This window comes from Mixophyes fleayi, chromosome 3, assembly GCF_038048845.1.
Source record: "Mixophyes fleayi isolate aMixFle1 chromosome 3, aMixFle1.hap1, whole genome shotgun sequence".
Classification (NCBI taxonomy): Eukaryota; Metazoa; Chordata; class Amphibia; order Anura; family Limnodynastidae; genus Mixophyes; species Mixophyes fleayi.
In genome coordinates, this window is record NC_134404.1 from 149,528,902 (window position 1) to 149,549,928 (window position 21,027).

Here is a 21,027-nt window from a genome sequence, read left to right on the forward strand (position 1 = left end):
CATTTTAATTTATCTTTAACAAAACGTACATGAACATTACACATTAGGGCACTACATAGTTCCTCAATCCAGAAAAGGGGGCAAGGTGTATTATGTTTACTTAATTGTTCATTAACACAAGATGGTATTGATGAAACATTTTCTGCTTTCTTAATAAACAGTTCTAAGAATAAAAACTCTCTTAATCCTATATTTACCATATCAAAAATTTTTATAATACGTATAGGAAAACACTCTGCTGCTTCTTATGTTATATTGGTAGCGCCAGAATTTGATCTAATAGTATGCAGAGGTTCTAGTTATAGTGACTAGCAACAGCGGTACTTGGAATACTTATATTTCCACTAGCCCATTAAATGCTCATATTGCTATTTTGGCATCTTGAGTTCTTAATTTGTGAATTAGGCTAGGAATATTGTTTTTCCAATTCTGCGTAAACCCTTTTTGAGAATTATTTATGTATTGATAGCTCCTTAATCTTGAGGCTTTATAAAGTTTCTTGCTGTGAGTATTGTTGCTGTTTTTTCTCTTTTATGTCTATACTGTAGGGTGTCCAATATAAACAGGGTTTTTTTTTCTATTTCAAAAGTTGTAAATATTTTTTGTATTACCATGTTGTGATCATGGGTACTATGCACAGCTTGGGGCTTTTCAATATACTATCCACTTTGGTATTGTGCTTTGCTGGTGAAATGAATTGCTTTTTTTTCTTGACTTTTCAGTTTGTTAAAGAAAGTTTATTTCAGTCCTAAATTAATCATGAATTCATTAAGTTTTGAACAGCATTAAATTGAATTCAACCTTGCTTTTGTGCAAAACACAGAGCCTTTCAAAGAAACTATTAAATGTTTCCTGTGGTGATGGGTGAAATTTTAAGTGTATACTACACATAAAGAAAATGTTGTGGTTACTTAGTTGTAGTGCACTAGGGTATTCTATGAAACTTCAATGTTTATTGATATGCTTATGTGAAAACAGAGAGATTGGCGGCTACATAAAACGACAGCCAGTATTTTCCCTGTATGTAAAAAATAACTAAATAAATGCAATTGTACCTCTTGTATTGCTACATGGTTGGTCCAGGAGCATATCTGCACAATTCTTTGCTTTGCTTTTAACTCTAAATCAGGTACTCTAGGTCTATGTACCAATTATTCTTATTCTTATTATTATTATTATTAGTGCATGTGCTGGGAACTTCGTCTTATATTATTGCATCTGGAAGATACCTAGCTATATTGTAAATGTGTTTTTATCTGTTTTGTAACAATAATTCTGAACATTTACTATATCTATAAGGTCTTATTCCACATTTCCATAATTTGGAATCCCACTTTACAGTGGGAAGTTACAGGTGCTATCAGTGATCTCCTGTACCTCTTCTCTCTGTTTAAGTTCTGTTTGCTACTATGTTGGTTGTTATTCTTTGTAATTATAACTAAATGTAATCATTATTACCGGTTCAAATAAAAAAATATGTTGTAAGATTATAAAAAAAAATGCTAATTTTGATTTGTTGATTTTTACCACCATTTTTACTTAATAGAATTTAGTTCTAAATTCTGTTTTATGCTTTTTTTCCTAATTTGCACCACAAACTGAAACTGAAGCGATGAAAAATAAATTTGTAAAATTCAAAAATTGGTTGAACCATTTAACTCATCTGTGACTCTTAGGATAGGTTATTATTGTGTGTAAATGAGTGAATATTCCCAATTATTAAGCTCAGAAGAAGATTGTTAAGTGTACCAAAAACAAAAACTTGGGGATTTGCCTAAATGTCCGATTGGACTTTTCTATCCATGCTCACATTATAGAATCATGGCAGTTTGGGTGGAATTACTAACATTCAAGCATAGTGCATTAAATGCGACTTATACTGCAAGCTACATATAAGCTATCAGTGTCACGATCTACCTGCAGCCTTCTGCATTGCATGCTGCTTGCATTGGCAGCTCCTGCCTCCTGGATCTTGGACTTTTGCTTTTATCTGCAGTGCCTCTGTTCACTAGAAGTGCTGCTTTTTTGCCTTTCCTTGGGGTTAACTTGTTGCACCAATCTTATCTCTTGCTCCTGGGTGTCTCTCTACTTATACCTGCTGCTTCCAGTATACCATCTGGTCATTGTTGTTTCATTGCCTTCCTTATGGTTTGTTCTCCATGTTGCTCCTGTGCCTTGGACTTCAAATTCTGCTGCTACACCACTTCTCCGGATCTCTCTCCACCTATCTTTCTACCTCTGTGCAGTTTCAGCTATATGGGGTTCGTACCATTTATCTATATTTTCTGAGCAATAAACACCTTTATGCTTCATCACATCCCAGGCTCCATTGCTGTGATTTACTTTGAAGCGTGACAGTATGACCAGCCAAAAAGACAGCTTTGGAGCTGTGTGAAATGTCCTGCTTCAGATTTTCTCCTAGGACTCTCACTGCCATTGTTTCCATTTGTTTTCTCCTGCAAACATGTCTGCCTTACAAATGACTAAACTGCCTTTGCTACAAACTCTACAAATGGACATCATTTTGTTACGTTCTCAGCTGGCTCAATTTTCAGCTTTGCTCATGGACCCACTCAAGAGACTGTCAGATTTTGTCTTTTCCAATTCTAATGCTGTTGTTTTATCTCAACCTACTTCCTCTGCTGCTGCTGCTGAATTTGTGCAAACAACACCTTTTAATAATGCTACCACAAACTTACATTTAATAAAGAACTACTGTGTAGCAAACTCCAGGCTAGAAAGTGGTCCACGCCCCCATCTGACTGAAGAGGAGCGGCGGCACAGAAGGACTAACAAACTATGTCTTTACTGTGCCAGTAATAGACACTTCTTACAAGAAGGCCACTACAACCTACAGTACCGTATTCTGTTTTTCACCTCTTCATTCTGGATTTGTTTGCGTTTCACTTCCAATTTCCACATTACAGCTTGTTCTGCTCCCGGGGATGAGTCCAAATCCACCAATTCCAGTTTCTGTCACTAGAACTGAGGTGCCAGTTTCTGCCGCCAGTCCAGATGTGCCAATGTCTGCCACCAGTCCAGAGGTGTGAATGTCTGCTGCTAGTTCAGAGGTGCCAGTTTCTGCCACCAGTCCAGAGGTGCCAGCTCCTGTCACCTATCATAAGGTGCAAGCCTCTGCCTCCTGTTTCGAGGTTCCAGCCTCTACCTCCAGTTCCGAGTTGCCATCGAGTTCCGAGGTGCGAGCCTCTGCCTCTAGTTCCAAGTCGCCATCCTCTGCCTCCATTTCTGAGCCGCCATCCTTTGCCTCCAGTTCCAAGGTGCCAGCCTCTGCCTCCTGTTCCGAGGTTCTCCACCCAATTGGTTCAGGCTCCCATTCCGGGTAATTTTCACAGGAAGAAAAGGCGAAAGAAGAGAGCAGGGTCTGCGGTGACTCAACTTCCCTCTGGCATGATCTCCATCGCCTTTCCGCCCTTGGACGAGGACTTGCATGTCTGGCCTCTTACAGTGGACTATGATTCAGACTGTTTTAACCACTTTTGATAATTTGGGCATCTGGAATCCGCACTAAAGAACACATCCCGGACTCCATTACTATAATTTACTTTGAATCGTGACAATCAGGAAGCACTGATCATACATCCTGAAAAAAGGCCAAGATTCCACTACATATTCCCAGGGCATGGTGTCAAATGTGACGCCGGCCTTCACCAGAACCCGGCGTAAAGCAGGATGTAATTGGATGCATGTGCTACGCAGGTTGCAGACCTTGGGGTAGATCTGGAGCATGGTCTGTGTGTGTGAAAAGAGTTATAGAGTAATCGTATCATTTGCAAAGCACTGAGATTATATATAGAGAAGACACTGTCAGAATAAGGTGCTATTGTAGTAATAGCCGGTAGAATACTATGCCAGCAATGAACAGCACCAGGTTAATGCTATCTGGGAACAACACCATAGGCAAGCGATGTAGGAACTCCACCAGGATACGAGCGGTATGTGAACTGCACTAGGATAATGCCAGTGATACGTAACTGCACCAATATATTACCAGCGATATATGAACTGCACCAAGATAATATTAGCCCTGTAGGACTCCACCAGGATACCAGTGGTATAGGAACTGCATCAGGATAATGTCAGCGATACGAAACTGAACCACAACACTAACAATTTGTGGTGTGCAATAGCTGGAGGTACTAGAAAGCCAGGAACACCTTGCAAGGAATCTAAGATAAATGCTCTTGCACCCTAACAGTGCACAGAATAATTTTATATAGTGTAAGGAGATGGAAAGGGTGTAGCATAGGCGCAAATCGGTCATGTGACTGAAGTTATAAAAGGTCGGCGCCCATGCGTGTAGTACAGATGTATTCATATTGTTGTATGACTATGCTAATTTCTGTGAGTATGTACCCTAGTTAGAAAGTTTAAAGATGGCAACAGGATCAAGAGAGTAAAGTTTTGTATCGAATCATTCCATTCTGAATGGGAAGTTAGCCACAGTCATTGGTATCATCATCATCATTTATATAGCACCACTAATTCCGCAGCGCTGTACAGAGAACACACTCACATCACTCCCTACCCAAATAGAGCTTACAGTCTAAAACATACTAGTAGATTAATTGGCTGCATACAGACAGACAGACTAGGGTCAACTTGATAGCAGCCAATTAATCTACTAGTATGTTTTTCGATTGTGGGAGGAAACCCACGCAAACATGGGGAGAACATACAAACTCCACACAGATAAGGCCATGGTCGGGAATCAAACTCATGATGCTGTTGCTGTGAATCAGAAGTGCTAACGCTTAGCCACCATGCTGCCCGTGCTGGTAGTCGGATTTTTTACTCAAATGCAAAATCCAAATGTTAAACCCAGATTTTGTTTAGTAATAAGACTGGGTACACACTACAGTGTTTTCAGACGATTATCAGGTCAATCAGACATTAAACGACTGGTTTGCCCAATATCACATTAGTGTGTATGGGCAGCACAGTGGCGTAGTGGTTAGCACTGCTGCCTCCCAGCACTGGGGTCATGAGTTCAATTCCCGACCATGGCCTTATCTGTGTGGAGTTTGTATGTTCTCCCTGTGTTTGCGTGGGTTTCCTCCAGGTCCTCTGGTTTCCTCCCACACTCCAAAAACATACTGGTAGGTTAATTGGCTGCTATCAAAATTGACCCTCGTCTCTCCCTCTTTGTCTGTCTCCCTGTGTGTCTATATTAGGGAATTTAGACTGTAAGCTCCAATGGGGCAGGGACTGATGTGAATGAGTTCTCTGTACAGCACTGCGTAATTAGTGGCGCTATATAAAAAAATTATGATGATGATGATGTGTATGCTGCAACGATGAACGATCATCGTTCCAAAGCCCATTGTATCGTTTCATTTGATTTTAAAAATCTCGTTCAACAATGGTATGAATGTCTTCAGTGTCCATAGATTTCATTGGAGTGTGCATAATCTTTTCAGCTGATGGTTATGACACATGAAGAGCACAGATTAGAAGGTCAATCGTGTAAAACGTGTATAGTGTGTACACATTAATCGGCATTGCAATATTTTTTTTTTTACGTTGGGAAAATCATTAGAAATGTTGCTTCGGGAGAAATTTTCTGTAGTGTGTACTCAGCCTAAGACATATTCTAATGAATTTAAGGATAAACGTTTGCGTTTAGGGAGGCATTCTTAGCAATAGAACCTTTTTGGATTTGCAAAACATCTTGATTTTTCAGACATTCTCTAAGGTGGCAGTTACCAAACTGTCAATTTAAAATACAAAGATATAAAAGAAATATATGTGAGTGAATGTTGTTACTCTTATTGATTAGAGCTTGCACAAACCTCTTAGAGGCACCTTGAAAGAGGTGAATGATTTATACTAATAACTAAGAGTGTTTGCATCTAAAATATCTGCTTTTATTATTTTCGGGTCAGGTTTGTTATTTATATTTGGTATTTTTTGCTGCCTGGCATCTGAGTGCAGGGGGGGGATCTTGGTTTTATGCTTTATAATAAACTTCATTCCTTATTTTCATCTTTTGTCAGTTATAAATTTATTAGTAACTTGCTTTTTTGTAGTAGTTTGATTAACTTTTGAATATATAATATTCAAAATATTCAGGATAATACTATTTAAACATATTTTAACAACCATATATTTCTTAAGAAAATCAGGATAGCACAAATTACCACTACAGAACAAACACAAGAGTATGAAATCTTGGTCTGATACTAATTCACATTGGTGAATTTTTATTAACCTTTCACTGACATTAAAAATATTGGCTTCTCCTCCAATGTCACAAGTCCTGGATTTGGGCAACTCTTTATTGTATAAATACACAAAAAACAGGTTTGTATGCAAGTACAAAAGATCTGTTACAAGCCTAATTAGGTCATACCTGTGAAGAAAGCCCAATTGACAGATAAGAACAGCAGACTGGGGGCTGGACATACATTCTGAACTGTAATGTGATTGTATTATGCAGCAAACAATAAGGGGATTCACTTAAAGATCAGGAAATATTGCAATTTGACTCACCAGTGGTAATTTATTTGATCAAAAGACATAGGATACATAGAGCAGACAAGTCTGCAATATACAGATTCCGTATAAAGAACTTCTGTAACTTCAAACATGGATCGAAGAGGGTACATTTCTGGCACCAACAAGCAATTTAGAATTTACAGCTTAATTTTTCTTGATTTTATGGTTGCAAATTCATTGATTACATTGTCACAATGTATATTCATAAACAGACTTGGCAATATTTATAAAGTGTGATATTTATAACGGTTTTTTTGCAATAATTTCTGAAGCATCTAAATCTTCATTGTATTTGAGTGCTAAGTGACTGGCTTCATTTTGCAACTCTGTTAATATTAGGCAGCACAAAAACAAAAGTCTCCTCTAGAACCAGCAAAGGAAGGATGCTCAGTTAATATAAATGATGAAGGACAGGTATGGTTGCCAGCAGCTTACTGTTTTCAAGATATTCACAATGACTGATTGTTGTTTCCTCAGTCTTTTCTCATTCCAACTGTACCTCACCACTGGTATCTGCAGAGAAATACCAGTCTACAAAGACTACTTTATTATTGGAGACAGAAAACACTGCTGTCTAACAATTTACTTACACACTTTGCCCACTAGCAGCTACAATTGTTATTCCACTACCTTATGTATCAAGTGTTTCCCCATACCTCTTAGATTGTAAACCCATCTGGGGCCATCTTTACCTTCTGCTGCTTGACATTGTAAGTAATTTGTTTGTGTCATGATCAGCTCAATGTACAGCACTGCATTGGATATCAATGCTTTATAAATAAATGATAAATATAACAATAGTACTAGTCAGATGAATGTCAGCTGCTATCCTCCAGTGTTTGTTACTCACAAATAAAGCAAAGTAAAAGAGCAGCACAGTGGTTCGGTGGTTAGCACTTCTGCCTTACAGTGCTGGGGTCATTAGTTGGATTCCCAACCAGAGCCTTATTTTTGTATGTTCTTCCTTTGTTTGTGTGGGTTTCTAACCATTGCTCTGGTTTCCTACTGCACGCCAAAACCATACTCATAGTTTAAATGGCTGCTGACAAAATTAACTCTAGTGTGTGTTAGGGAATATAGACTGTAAGCTCCAATGGGGCAGGGGCCCCATGAGAATGACAAATATTCTTTGTACAGCACTGTGAATTTGGTGGCGCTATAAAAAAATAAGTGAGGAAAAGGACAGCAATATCACATACACAATACATTGTAAATCCAAACTTTGTTGATCAAAAATAGATAATATATAAATCTTAAAATAACAATTACTCTTTAAGTAAATAAACATACATATATTCACAATAAACAACCAATAATATGGAAGAGTAAATGAACTGTGATATATATACATATCAGGCCGTGATTTCAGTTTAAGTAGCAAGTGCATCAGGATAATAGTATCCATATGAATGCAAGCTGGTGTGGACCTAATGAAATAAGTGGAAAATAAAGCGGATGTAGGAGGTCCTCCTTTTAGGAGCACGGAAATCACAGATTTTAATGGAGGTTTACCGCAAAAGGGATGGTATGCTCACCAGACCCGCAGAATATACTAGAACTCTTGTTCATAGAGCTTACTCCTGGTCTTTCTTGTAACAGTGTTGGACACCATATTTATTCTGAGGTTTAAAATCAAAGTTTACTGAAATTCTATTTAAAGTTTCATACCTCCAATTTAAGTATGTTACCAGGGCATCTACGGCATTTTTAATGATGATTCATAACTGCATCTCTAGATATAAATGCATTTTTGTCAAGTCCATTATGTCTTTTCTCTGCTATGTTCTGGAAATGTTGTAGGCAATTCCATTTGTTCAGCTGCTGTTCTTTTGTAACATAAGTGAGAAAAATGTCCATTTCACTCTAAGAAATCTTTTCTAAGTAACTTAACAGTCCACAATTCACCGGAGAAACGTTGTAACAGATGTGTTAAGTAATGGCTTTTTGGGGCACCTTTTTAACTAAGAAAAGTAAAGAAAAAAGTATTATAATAATAGTAATAATAAAATAAATAAATAGTTATGCTCTATGTAAATTAGCTATTTTAAGCAACATCTCTTGTTTAAACTTTAACTAAGGTACTGCGCAGAACTGATTATTTAAGTAGTGCTCTGGCTTTACTTAAATAATCAGTAGAACTCAGGAGTTTGTTACTAACATATGCAGAACTGATTTCCTTTCTCCTCTACCCCGAATGCTATGCGATATCACTCAAAAGAAGGATTCTGATATTCGGAAGCACCTGTGAACTCAATAGCTCTCTGCTACGACTGCTGACATCCCATGTTCTTTTTTTGACTCTCAGTCTTTTGGCTAAGATCAAGTACAGATGTGTATATACGCTGTGGGGCTTAAAAGTAAGTGAAGTACAACACTTGGTTCTCTGGCCAAAAGGCAGGTTTCTGGAAGCCCAGGGTATGCCCCTACTGCTGCCTGATCCAGGGTGCCCAAACAGGCATTGGTGAAGTGGCATAATGCACTCTGCAGGAGTACTTGGATTTTTCAGCAGCATTACATTTCTTTGCCATAGCCTTATGGCCAGACAAGAATTTTTTTTAACTCACCAGCTGTACAGCTGGTGCATTCAGGCATTTTTGTAATTAATATTTTTTTAATTTATTGATACATAGCACTTACACATATAGCAATTTTTCCTGTTTTTCATTTTGTGTGTCTCACATTTATTGAGGGGTTTTGGGCGAAACCATTATGTGCAGCCCGTTTTGTTCGAGGCTTTCCCCTTCTGGATGGAGTTGAAGATTCAGTTCACTGAGAGAAGCTTTGGCCAAGCTTGGGGAGAAAATGGCCCAATATTGCCTTGGTTGCAGGGGCACACAGAGGAGACATTCCTAGTTCCCAGAAACCCCTGTCCCTGGGGTGCCAATGCTTGTAGTGACTGGCCCCTGGATTGCTTTTCCTGCTGTGTGTATACAGCACTCTCTGACTTGCAGTCTGGCCCTGCCCCTTCCTCCTACCCGGCCGGCATGTGTGTGATGCAGGAGGCAAAACAAGAAGGTAAAAGAGTCTGTGTGTGTGACAGTTTGTCTGTTACTGTCTGTGGGTTTGTGTGACTCTGTGCTTGTCTGTGTATGTGATAGTTTACATGTCTGTGTGTTTGTGTATGTGTGTGTCACGGGCACTAGGAGTCTTTACCCAGGGATCACCAGGTGATAGGCTTACCAGAGCAGTATAGGTGGTAATCTGGTACTCTGGTAGCAGGGTGATCACGGAACAGGAAATAGCAGATGATGAGATGCTCAGGAAAGTCTATGACTAGCAGCACTGGCAATATGGAGGTAATAATACACAAGGAACTGTATGGACAAAGGACACGTGAAGGTAGTCAGTGGTCTGCGGTAGCAAGTTGTACCACTGCTATAGTGAGGAGGAATGTCCAACAGAAACGAGGAGGTGATGAGAGTCAGCGGTCTGCGGATAGCAAGTTGTACCGCTGTCAGAGTGAAGGAATGGAATCCAAGTGGAGGTATCCGGGGAGTCAGTGGTCTGCGATAGCAAGTTGCACCACTGCTATGTGAGAGGATACTGAAACAGGTGATACTGGAAACAGGGATCAGTGGTCTGCCACTAGCAAGTTGTACCACTGAAAATATATGTGAGGAGGTGCACGGGGAGAGACTGCAACACAAGATATACACGGGCACCTTAACTTTGATCCACAGTAATATGCACAATATATATATATATATAACTGAACAGCACTGCCATAAATAGAAAGTCTCTTGAAGTAATCCAGCACGAGATAACACAGTCAATGATGGCAATAGACTCAGTGGATAGCAAACTCCAGAGGAGAACCAACACAGTCCAGCAAGGTATGCAATACACCAGCACAGTCAATGAGAAGTATGCATACCGTGGTTCAGAAGCAGGCAGTCAGACAGGAGTGCAGAGATACCTGAACGGCAGGAGGCCGGCAGGATGCAAAGTCCCTGGATGGGTGAAGCGGTGGTCTAGTAGGTGCAGCGCACAGGTAGGTAGACCAGCAGGGAAACAAATATACAGGAATCAGTAGAGCGTGGAACTGGACTCCTGGAGGTACCTGGAGAATGGCGATGGTCTAGCAGAGAGGTAAGGAGAGAGACACGAATCCAATGCTGACAGGCGGGTAGAGACCAGCGGGAACACAGGAAAGCGTGGAGAGCGGATCAGCAGTAGATGGATGAGTAGCGCTGAGGAGTAGCAGCAGCGGGTCTCTGCGGAAACACGGAGGTAGCCAATAGCAACCAGCAGGTGCAGTAACGATGGGACACGGGAGAGCAGAGTTGAACTGGAACTGTTGATCATGGAGAGTAGCGGATAGCAATAGTGGCAGCAGTCTCAAGGAAACACGGGAGAGTTGACAAGAACTGAAGACTGAAGCGCACAGAGGCAGCGGATAGGAATCAGCCAAACAGTCACGATGAAACACAGACGGGTTGCAGGTTGAAGACTGTAGTGCACGGAGGCAGCGATAGGAATCAGCTAACAGTCACGATGATGAAACACAGACGAGTTGCAGGTTGAAGACTGTAGTGCACGGAGGCAGCGGATAGGAATCAGCTAACAGTCACGATGATGAAACACAGACGAGTTGCAGGTTGAAGACTGTAGTGCACGGAGGCAGCGGATAGGAATCAGCTAACAGTCCCAATAATACATGGTAGAGTTGAAGTGGTTAGAAGACTGTAGTGCACGGAGGCAGCGGATAGGAATCAGCTCACAGTCACGATGATACACAGAAGGGTAGCTGTGGTATGGGAACCACAGTAGTAGAAGTGGTTTGGAAACCACAGAGGTAGAAGTGGTTTGGAAACCACAGGAATCAGCTGGGCTGAATAAACGAGGAAACACAGGAACACCTTCAGAGACTCATGGGGAATGAGACTCCAAGATCAGGCAACGTGGTGTTCACCACAGGTGCTTAATATAGGGAGTGTTGCCTGATCTGCCAATTAAGTTAAAGGAACATACACTGAAGGTTTAGAAAGGGCTGCGCATGCGCAGTCCCTCAGGATGGAGGACGGCCACGGTTCCTAAATGTCCGGGAAGAAGCACTCACAGTCCGGTGAGTGACAGTGTGACTCTGTGCTTATCTGTGTATGTGACAGTTTGCATATCTGTGTGTATGTGTGAATCTGTGCTTGTCTGAGTATGTGACAGTTTACTTGTGTGTGTGTTTGACCCTGTGTGTGTTTGTGTATGTGTCAGTATGTGCTTGTCTGTATATATGACAGTTTACATGTCTGTGTGTTTGACTCTGTGTGTATTTGCAAGTGTGACCCTATCCTGCCTAAATTGGGACAGATAGGAGATATGCATTTATGATATAGTCTGACTATTCTGGTTAGATAATTACCAGCTGAAACAAGCCACAAAACTCTGTAAATTGCTAATTAGCTTGTGCCAAAAATCCATTTCATCATTATTTTCCATGAGGCAGCAAACACTGGATATCATTAACATTAGCATACAAAACAGTATATCACCTAAAAGTACAATACATACGGAACACCTATTTTGAGTAGCAATACAGTAATTTTAATGTCTGTACAGTATAACATTTGTCCATGTCTGAAGAATTCAGCTTGTGTGATACAACGATGATAAACAAACAAGCATTTTATATAGGATTTTACATAAGAATACTCAGTAAGCAGGGTTTGTTACTTTAGGAACATATACAGCACATGACTTTTATGTTAAAGAGCATTGTTGTAAACCGCAAAGGAGCACGCTGGGATGTGTTTAGTTTCAAGAATGATTCTCTGTATGCAGCATTTATGCTTAACAGCATAGAAGCATTTTTTTGTATGTATAACCAGAATAATTTACAATAATCTTTCAGGACTTGGCCACAGTCACTATGACTGCAGTGTGTCACGTTGCTTATCATTTATTGTAATTATAACTGGGGGTTTTTTTCAGCTCTTAGTGTCACACTAGACATAGCAATGCATATGCATTTGATGGACCAATGGAATGTTGTAAATGTTGTAAAATTATAGCCACGCCCCCACACATGCTGGTCACGCCCACTGGTGATGTGGAGTCGAACCCCCCCTCCTCAAATCCTGTGATTGCCCCTGGGTTGGGCATGTCAAGGGGCTACCATGCTTCTGGTAGCCTCCCTAAAGATGCGTAAAGGGGCAGGCTGGACCGGGGGGCAGGGGGGCAGCGGGCACCCGGGCCGCTCAGTCTAACGGCTGTTCAAGCTGGCCGCCTCCCCCACCCCCCCCCCCCCCCCATTGTGGATGAAATCATTTCTCAGTATGACGCGGCCGCATCGCGTGTCATGTGATGCGGCCGCCTGTGCGCCCCCCCGGGCCGAAACCTGCCAGCCCGCGCCTGGTAAGGGGCCTTATGGCTCCAGGGGATGGGAGAAACAACATCCTTTCCCTTTTGGGATGCGTCGAAAGACCAAGCCCCTTGTTGTCTCACAGCACAGAGTGATTTGGAGCACGCACATCAGGCTTCAATATTACACTTGCTCAGAATGGCCACTGATACTTGAGCTCTTGACTTATTGATCCCTCTAAATAAAATGTCCACCACACCACGCCCTGGTGGCTTTTATGCAATCAAGATGAAAGAATTCTTGACCATGGGCACCACCGCAGACACTGTTGTACTTCTAGTGCTTAATTGGGGTTAAAGCATTAGAGGGCGGACAACATCATGGGGGAGTAACTGAAATGATTACTACTCAATGATGATCATTCACTGTCTACTTCTTCTGTCCCTCTGCTCCCTCATGGCATTTGCAGCTTGACAATCACCTTGTTGCAGGTATTATAGTGGCTGTCAGCCAGAACTGAATGTTTAAGGAACAATTGCTCTGAGGTTACACTATCACTCAGTATTGGCTCTGCCAGCTGCTCTGGTGCCTGCAACCAGGGGGGAAATGTATCAAGGTCCAATTTTGAATATCCCACGATTTTCTCGTGGGTGTTTCATCTCGCAGTTGTAGTAAAGTGAGATTTTATGTAAAATCGCCAGAGATGTGTTTCTGTCAAAATCGCCATTTCCAAAATCGACAGAGATCAAAATCCAAACTGTTTGCCACTCTAGCTATACAAGTCTCAAATGTATGAAGCTGCAATTAAGCGAACTCTCCCGAGTTTCCTGTAAACATTGCTAGTTACAACATGCTGCTTCCTAGCTGCATGTTTAGCAAACACATCACAGTAACACTGTCCTGGCTATAGAGCCACAGGTCTGGCGGCTGTCGAAAGTTTAAAAATAGATAAATGTTAAAAAAAAAAAATGTGTGGGACCGACCACTATTAAATCCTAGCTCTGCCAGCCTACTGCTGGTTGCGTGAAAATCAGGGAAAAATTTGCATGGGCTCCCCCTGATTTTCACATAACCAGCACTAAGGAAACCAGCCGGGGTGGTTGGCACTATAGCAGGGGGGCACATGGCAGGTGTCCTCCTGCCATAATGACAATCCAACCCCAGGCTGTTCAACGCTGGGCTGGATTCCCTAGGGAGTGGGGTCCGCTGAAAAAAAACAAATAATTTGTAATTCCAACTGTCCATACTTGTAAATATCTTCTGTTCTTCTGGCCAGAAAAGCCCCTTGTTGATTTCAGTATTCTGTTCTTCTATTCTTCTTTTCTTCATGCCAGAAGGGCCCACATAATTGTATTCCAAAATCGGAACATGCTTGGTTAAAAAAATAAACCTTGATTACAGACGCCGCAAACTTAGCTTGTATCTAATACAAGCTTCGATATGCAATGAGTTTAGCACAGGCGCAAGGTCTATTTATAATCTAAGGCAGTCTATTCCATAGTTTTTCAGTTCAAGGCACCCTTAGGGTCTCCAAAATTTTTTCCAGGCACCCCTAAGTCAAAACAATTAGCAAGTAGTCCCCCGCCTTGCTTACCACTGGCCCTGGCCGAGGCACCCCTGTGAGATCTCTGAGGCACTCCAGGGAACCTAGGCGCACAGTTTGAGAACCACTGGTCTAAGGGATTTTCCCACGCTGTCATGTAGTAATTTCAGTCGTATTTCTTGCTCCAGCTATGGTTATGTTTAACTTATCCGGCGGTCGGCCGGCACTACAGCCATCTGACCCACCAGCTCTTTACTATGTAAAAAAACAGATGTTGAAAAAAACAAAAATGTGTGGGACTAGTGCTGGTTGCAAAAAAATCGGGGGAAAACAATTTGTGGGGTCCCCCGATTTCAACAAAACCAGCACTAGGCTAACCAGCCTGGGTGGGTGGCACTATATGCCCTGCCATAATGACAAATCAACCCCAGGCTGTTCAGCACAGGGCTGAATTCTTTGGAGAGTGGGGTCTGCAGAAAAATTGTGCGGGCCTCCCCTCTAACAAGACCCAGTCCCATACTGAAAACAGTAGGGCTCTTCTTACACTCTTGGGTGTAGGGTAATAAACTAGGTGACAGAACAGAAAAACTCCTTACAGTATAAATAGACCTCGCATCTGTTTATATTTCATTCAGGGTCGCGTGTTCCTCCATGGAGGAACTAGAGGGCGGTTGTTCCTTATGGGTTTTTTTTGTTGCCAATCCAGTTACTGTGGAATTAATATGGGGTCATTGTGACTGAAGGGCAGCTCGGTGGCTAAGTGGTTAGCACTTTTGCCTTACAGCACTGGGGTCATAAGTTCAATTCCCAACAATGGCCTTATCTGTGAGGAGTTTGTATGTTCTCCCCGTGTTTGTGTGGGTTTCCCCCGGGTGCTCCGGTTTCCTCCCACACTCCAAAAACATACTGGTATTTTAATTAACTGCTAACAAATTGACCCTAGTCTGTGTGTCTGTCTGTGTGTGAGTGTGTGTGTGTGTGTGAGTGTTAGGGAATTTAGACTGTAAGCCCCAATGGTGCAGGGACTGATGTGAGTGAGTACATTGCTGCGGAATTAGTGGCGCTATATAAATAAATGATGATGATGATGACTGAAGAAACAAGATGGATTACAAGCACATTTGGAATATTATGGGGTCATTGTAACCAAAGATAAGAAGATTGTTTACATGGACTTTGGGAATATTAGTTTTTGGAGTGGGGTGGGTTAATTTTTTTGGACTATTCCAGGACCTGGAATGTTATTTTCTTTTGAACAGCAACAGAATCTTGGGAATATTTTAGTCGTGTTTTGGTTATTGTTTCAAGACTTATTGGATTGAAATCTTACAGATTGGATCCCATACAGATAAGGACATCAGGGGGTAAATGTATCATACCCCGGTTTTTGCAACCCGCGATGGTAAGTACAGTCATGGCCAAAAGTTTTGAGAATGACACAAGTATTGGTTTTCACAAATTTTCCTGCTTCAGTGGTTTTAGACCTTTTTGTCAGATGATGCTATGGTATACTGAAGTAAAATTACAAGCATTTCATAAAAGTCAAAGGCTTTTATTGGCAATTACATTAAGTTTATGCAAAGAGTCAATATTTGCAGTGTTGACCCCTCTTTTTGAAGACCACTGCTTATTGATGCTCAGATATAATGCACATTGAACACAATGGATTTAGCCAATCAGAGTCCACTGTACAACTGCCCAACTTTACTATCCAGTCAGTCCCTGAAAGTATACAGTGAGATGCAGTCTATTTGTTCACTAGTTACATCACTGAAGCAAAAGCATGGTATCTCAATGCTGTGATGTCATTTTTCCCTAATTTATACGATACATTTTCAAGAATATTGATTAGTCAGAAGGTGACTACATACAGCTTGTGTGCCTTATAAAACCTATAAATTGCTTAATATTTAAACCAGTAAAAGTTCATAGGTTACGTAATCATTTATATTATATAAGCAAACTACTTTTTATCATTGCCTTTAAATGCTGATAAATAATAATACTTTTAATCCATTTTCCTTTTCTCATGGATGCTTTTTGTACAATGCAAATAAATAATTACAATTCTTTCTAGGGAATTTATACTGTATTCTACAATGGCTATTATTGTGTCTGTGTTTTGTAGACTCCACACTCTATGTTGACTGGAGCTGGTGCAAACACATTTGCTGAAAGGATGAACATTGATAAAGTCCCAACAGATGAATTAGTGACTGAAAATGCCACTAAGGAATGGGAAAAATACCAACTATATAAACAAAGTGTCACAAGCCTTTTCAATACAGAAAAGTAAGTGAAATTAAAAGAACTGGTAAATGAAAAATTAAAAATTCAGTATGAAAAAGTATTTTGTAACATTATGCAATATATGTGTAAAAGTTACTATACTGGCTTGAAAAACTTAATTTGTAATGCAGACCTGTAGTTCAGCACTTTTGAAAATAATCCTTTGTTTATATTCTTGCTGTGCAGTGTGGAGCACTTTCTATCCTTCTATCAATGATATTAGTCTCTCTGTAATGTCCATCATTAAAGCTACTAAGAAAAATTGTGTCAGATTAGTGCATATGTAATACAGTTCGGCTAACCTCTGACCTATAAGCAGGAAGTACCCATTGCAATCATGTGGCTCTGCTCAATAACTGAATGATTGACTTCTTACAATTTAGCACCTCAGTCATACCTCCCAATATTTGTGTCCCCCCTATCGCCCCAGCAACAGGATGGGGGCGTGGCCACGGCACGCTGTGGGTGTGGCCATGCCTCCAACCCCTTCACTGTAGAGAAGCAGTGGACAATATCTCCCTTAACCTTTCCACCGACCTGGACAAAGTTGTCCAGCTCACGATGGTGGGACAGAGCCCTCAATTCAGGGCAGTTTGGAGGTATGCCTTTGTGTGGCAAAACTGATCACAGATTTGACTTTTAAAATTAGGATAAACCTTAAATTTGTTCACGTTTCCTGGGGTGGTTGCTGAAAAAATTATCAAATACTCAAAATAAGACATGCACTAAATTAAACAAATTACAGGTTAACTTTCTAGGTCACATATTGAGCAACATTTATAATTTAATAAAATAAATTTCACAATGATAACATAAATAAATCAATTACATTTTTTTACATGTACAAATATTAGTTTATAAAAAGACGAAAACACCTATAGGCCTGATTCAAGAAGGCACATATTCTGAGTGCAACCCACGTTCAGCACTTATTTAGGCTTTGCGTACTCCTGGGTTCATCAAGGCACAGATCTCAAGATACGTGCACTGTTGAATTCAGGTGTATGTCTGCTGTGCTCTGCTACAATATGTCCAAAGCCTATATGGATTATAAATTTAATTAATGTCACCTGTTAATAATAAAGACATTAATGATAAAACATACACTACATACTGAACATATTTTTTTTTACAGTTGTTCTTGATTGTAAACACATGTTATAGCATGCATACAAGACTGTCAATATTACTGATCAGGACTTAGACTAGCCCCTTTAGTTGGAGCAAGAGATATGGCAGAATAACTTTTTTTGATGCTCAGAGCTGGATTCGGATGTGGCTGTGTGAGCTTGAGTTTGGCACACACCTACTTACTATACATTGTGCAAAACGTCCTTTCCCTGCCCCATTCGCTCCCAGATATCGACGGCTGTAGTAAGTGTCCTTTTTGTTTGCGGACGCAAAGGACAGAGCTTTTTTCACTGCTGTATCTACCCGTTCTGGGCATGCACGGAGTGATTTTGCGGACAATACGCACAAAGTTGGCAGATATGTGCCTTGATGAGTCAGGCCCTATATGCTTTAAATGTACATATTATGAAATATATTATCAAATATGTTGATTGCATATAATAATATGGAGGCTACACGATAACAACAGTGTAATAGCAATACTGTTCCAATATGATTAACAATGACCAACTTTATCGAAGATAATCTTCTTGGAAGTGACCTTATTGATGGACATTGCAGGGAGTGTTTTGGGGCTTGCACAGGTATTGCATCAGAAATGTCATATTGCAGTGTTCATAACAGTCTTCATTAAATTAAAATCACAGTCCTTCGCAATGGTGCTCAGTACAGCCACTTAAAATAAGCACATAACTTTGAGATAAATGGCCATAAAAAAAAAAAAAAAACACACCTTCGATCCAGCTTTGAAAATACCCCAAAATAATCCAGAGGATCAGTGCTTAGCAAAATAAAAATATATTGGGACTGCCGCAAACTAACTCTTGACATGAGGAGTTTCTGCTGCAAATGACTTCTTTACAGCTGATAGGTCCATTTATAACATTGGGCTTTTCCACAACCTTCGTGCTTGGCCGTCGGAAAGCCCCATGTATTCTGCCAGTGATTCCGTCAGCTGTATTGCCTGGTGCTGACATTGCCGTTTGAATGTCAACACTGTGACTGTCATCTTCACTACCTGTCGAGAGTCACAATGTCACCATTTAACCACGTAGACACACTGAAGCTGTCAACATTTCTGACTTTTGTCCTTTTGGTGTCAACTGTCTGGCTGTTGGTAGGTTCAGAGTCGACAGATTGACTACATCCCCTATGTGACAGGTATGCTGCACAAAACTAACTTCTATCACTATGCCTAGTGTACTATGAAATTCACAACACAATTCAGCTATACTGATAGGCGCCAAACCCGCACTGTCAGGAAGTGCCGGGACAGGCGCCTTCCTGCCCTGCCTTCTCACGTTCCGTTTCTAAGCAACAGGACGCATCTATGGCCGGCAGTCGCCAGCGCATGCGCAGAGCCGTGGCATCCTTGTCGCTAGGTAATGGAATGCTCGGCTCTGCTTCTTGGCGGCGGTCAGCTGATTCAGCTGATTCTGCACCAATGAGGCATCACCGCCTCTATTTAAGGGAGACTCTGGCACCAGAAGAGTATGAAGGTGTCCCCTGTGCTCCAGCTCCATCTACCTATCTATCTGTTCCTGACTGTTCCAAGGTATTGACCCGGCTTGCCTGACCCTTCTTTTGGAATTTCCTGCTGAATTATTGGATCTTCTGGTTTGACCCCGGCTACTCTGATTTTGCCTCTGCCTGCTCCATTGTTCTATTTTCCTGCAAGGTGCCGACCCGGATTGTACGACTTCGCCTACCTATCTAGTGGCTACCTGGGAGGGCCGCGACTTGCATGCCTCTGCCACGAAATCCAAACCTCCTTGCCGTGGTCCCTGGTGAAAACCAGGGGCACATTTAGACTCCGTGCCTCCCGGTGTAGTGGTGCCAATACCAGAGGGTGGGTCCATTCTCACGGCCAGCCTGACAGTATACTCTGCTCATGTCTACGGAAGGATCCGGTGAACCTTTGGTTCATGAGTTGTTGCTACATTTGGCTCACAGAGTAGAGAAACATGAGTCCGAACAGGCCCAATTACTACAGTGCATTGAAGGAGTCGCTGTTTTATTGGAATTGCTTCAGACCGCTGTGGCAACCTCCCAAGCGGTAGCCATGACTACGTCCAAGGCTGTCTGTCTCCACCGGTGCCCGTCATTGCTTCCTCTGCCTCTCTACATCTCCCCACTCTTGCGAAATTCAACGGGAATCCCAAGAAGTGTCAAGGCTTCTTGAACCAGTGCCTCATCCACTTTGAGTATAATTCCGGATCATTTCTGTCTGAACGTGTAAAAGTCGCATTTATCATTTCACTTCTTTCTGGACAAGCCTTGGCATGGGCCTCACCCCTTTGGGAACATAATGATCCTCTCTTACAGAACGCCTCTTCTTTTATTGAAGCCTTCCGCAAGGTGTTCGATGAACCTGGCCGAGTAGCTTCTGCCGCTTCTAGTCTCCTGAATCTGCGCCAAGGCTCTCTGATAGTAGGTCAGTACACGGTGCAATTTCATACGTTATCCTCTGAGCTAAAGTGGAACAACGAAGCACTTTAACTAGCAGATCTAGTTAAAGACTAATTGGCTTCTCGCAAACTTCCTTCCGAGTTGGATAACCTCATCTCTTTATGTAACCGTATCGATCTTCGCTTTCAGGAACGTTCCCTCGAGAGGTCCTCTGCCAGGCGTTCTTTCCCTAGTCTTGCTCCACGATTCTTGAATCCTGTTCCTCCTCACGAACCAATGCAGATAGGCCGATGCCGTCTCTCGCCTGAGGAGAGGCAGAGAGGTTTCAAGCAGAACTTGTGCCTTTACTGTGGAGAATCTGGTCATTTGCTTTCCACCTGCACGAAGCGGCCGGGAAAAGCCCTCTCCTAATCGGTGACAGGGAGGCCGATTTAGGAGTGATTCTTGCTAATCCAGACTTCTTGATGACCATCTCGCAAGACATTCTAGCCGGCCTTTATGTAATTTCTGCCTTTGTGGATTTGCCGGTAATTTCACCTCCACCACCTTGGCCTCGCAACTCCATATCTCCATATCTCCACCGTGGATGGGAATCGAGTTGCTAAAGGTTCCGTTTCCTGGATTACTTCCCTGGTTCGGTTGATGGTAGGGGTGCTCCACACAGAGACTATTGAATTTCTGGTTGTTCCTCAGTCCATTAATTCTATCATTCTGGGTCTTCCATGGCTCAGACTCCATGCACCTCAATTCGACTGGAGATTGGCTCAAGTTACGTCATGGGGGTCTCAGTGCTTCAAGAAGTGTCTTCCTAGAGTCAAGCCTGCGAACTCTGTTCCCTGTTGTA

The 21,027-nt window shown here is 41.6% G+C and overlaps 1 protein-coding gene across 2 annotated transcripts in view; it reads left to right on the forward strand.

Moving 5' to 3' along the window:
• Window positions 1-21,027, forward strand: part of LOC142144111 (isoaspartyl peptidase/L-asparaginase-like) — a 198,401-nt gene that overhangs the window by 144,693 nt on the left and 32,681 nt on the right. For both annotated transcript variants that reach the window (XM_075202571.1, XM_075202572.1), the window contains exon 4: window positions 16,483-16,646. In XM_075202571.1, the coding sequence (XP_075058672.1) occupies window positions 16,483-16,646 (164 nt within the window). The remainder of the gene's footprint in view (window positions 1-16,482; window positions 16,647-21,027) is intronic.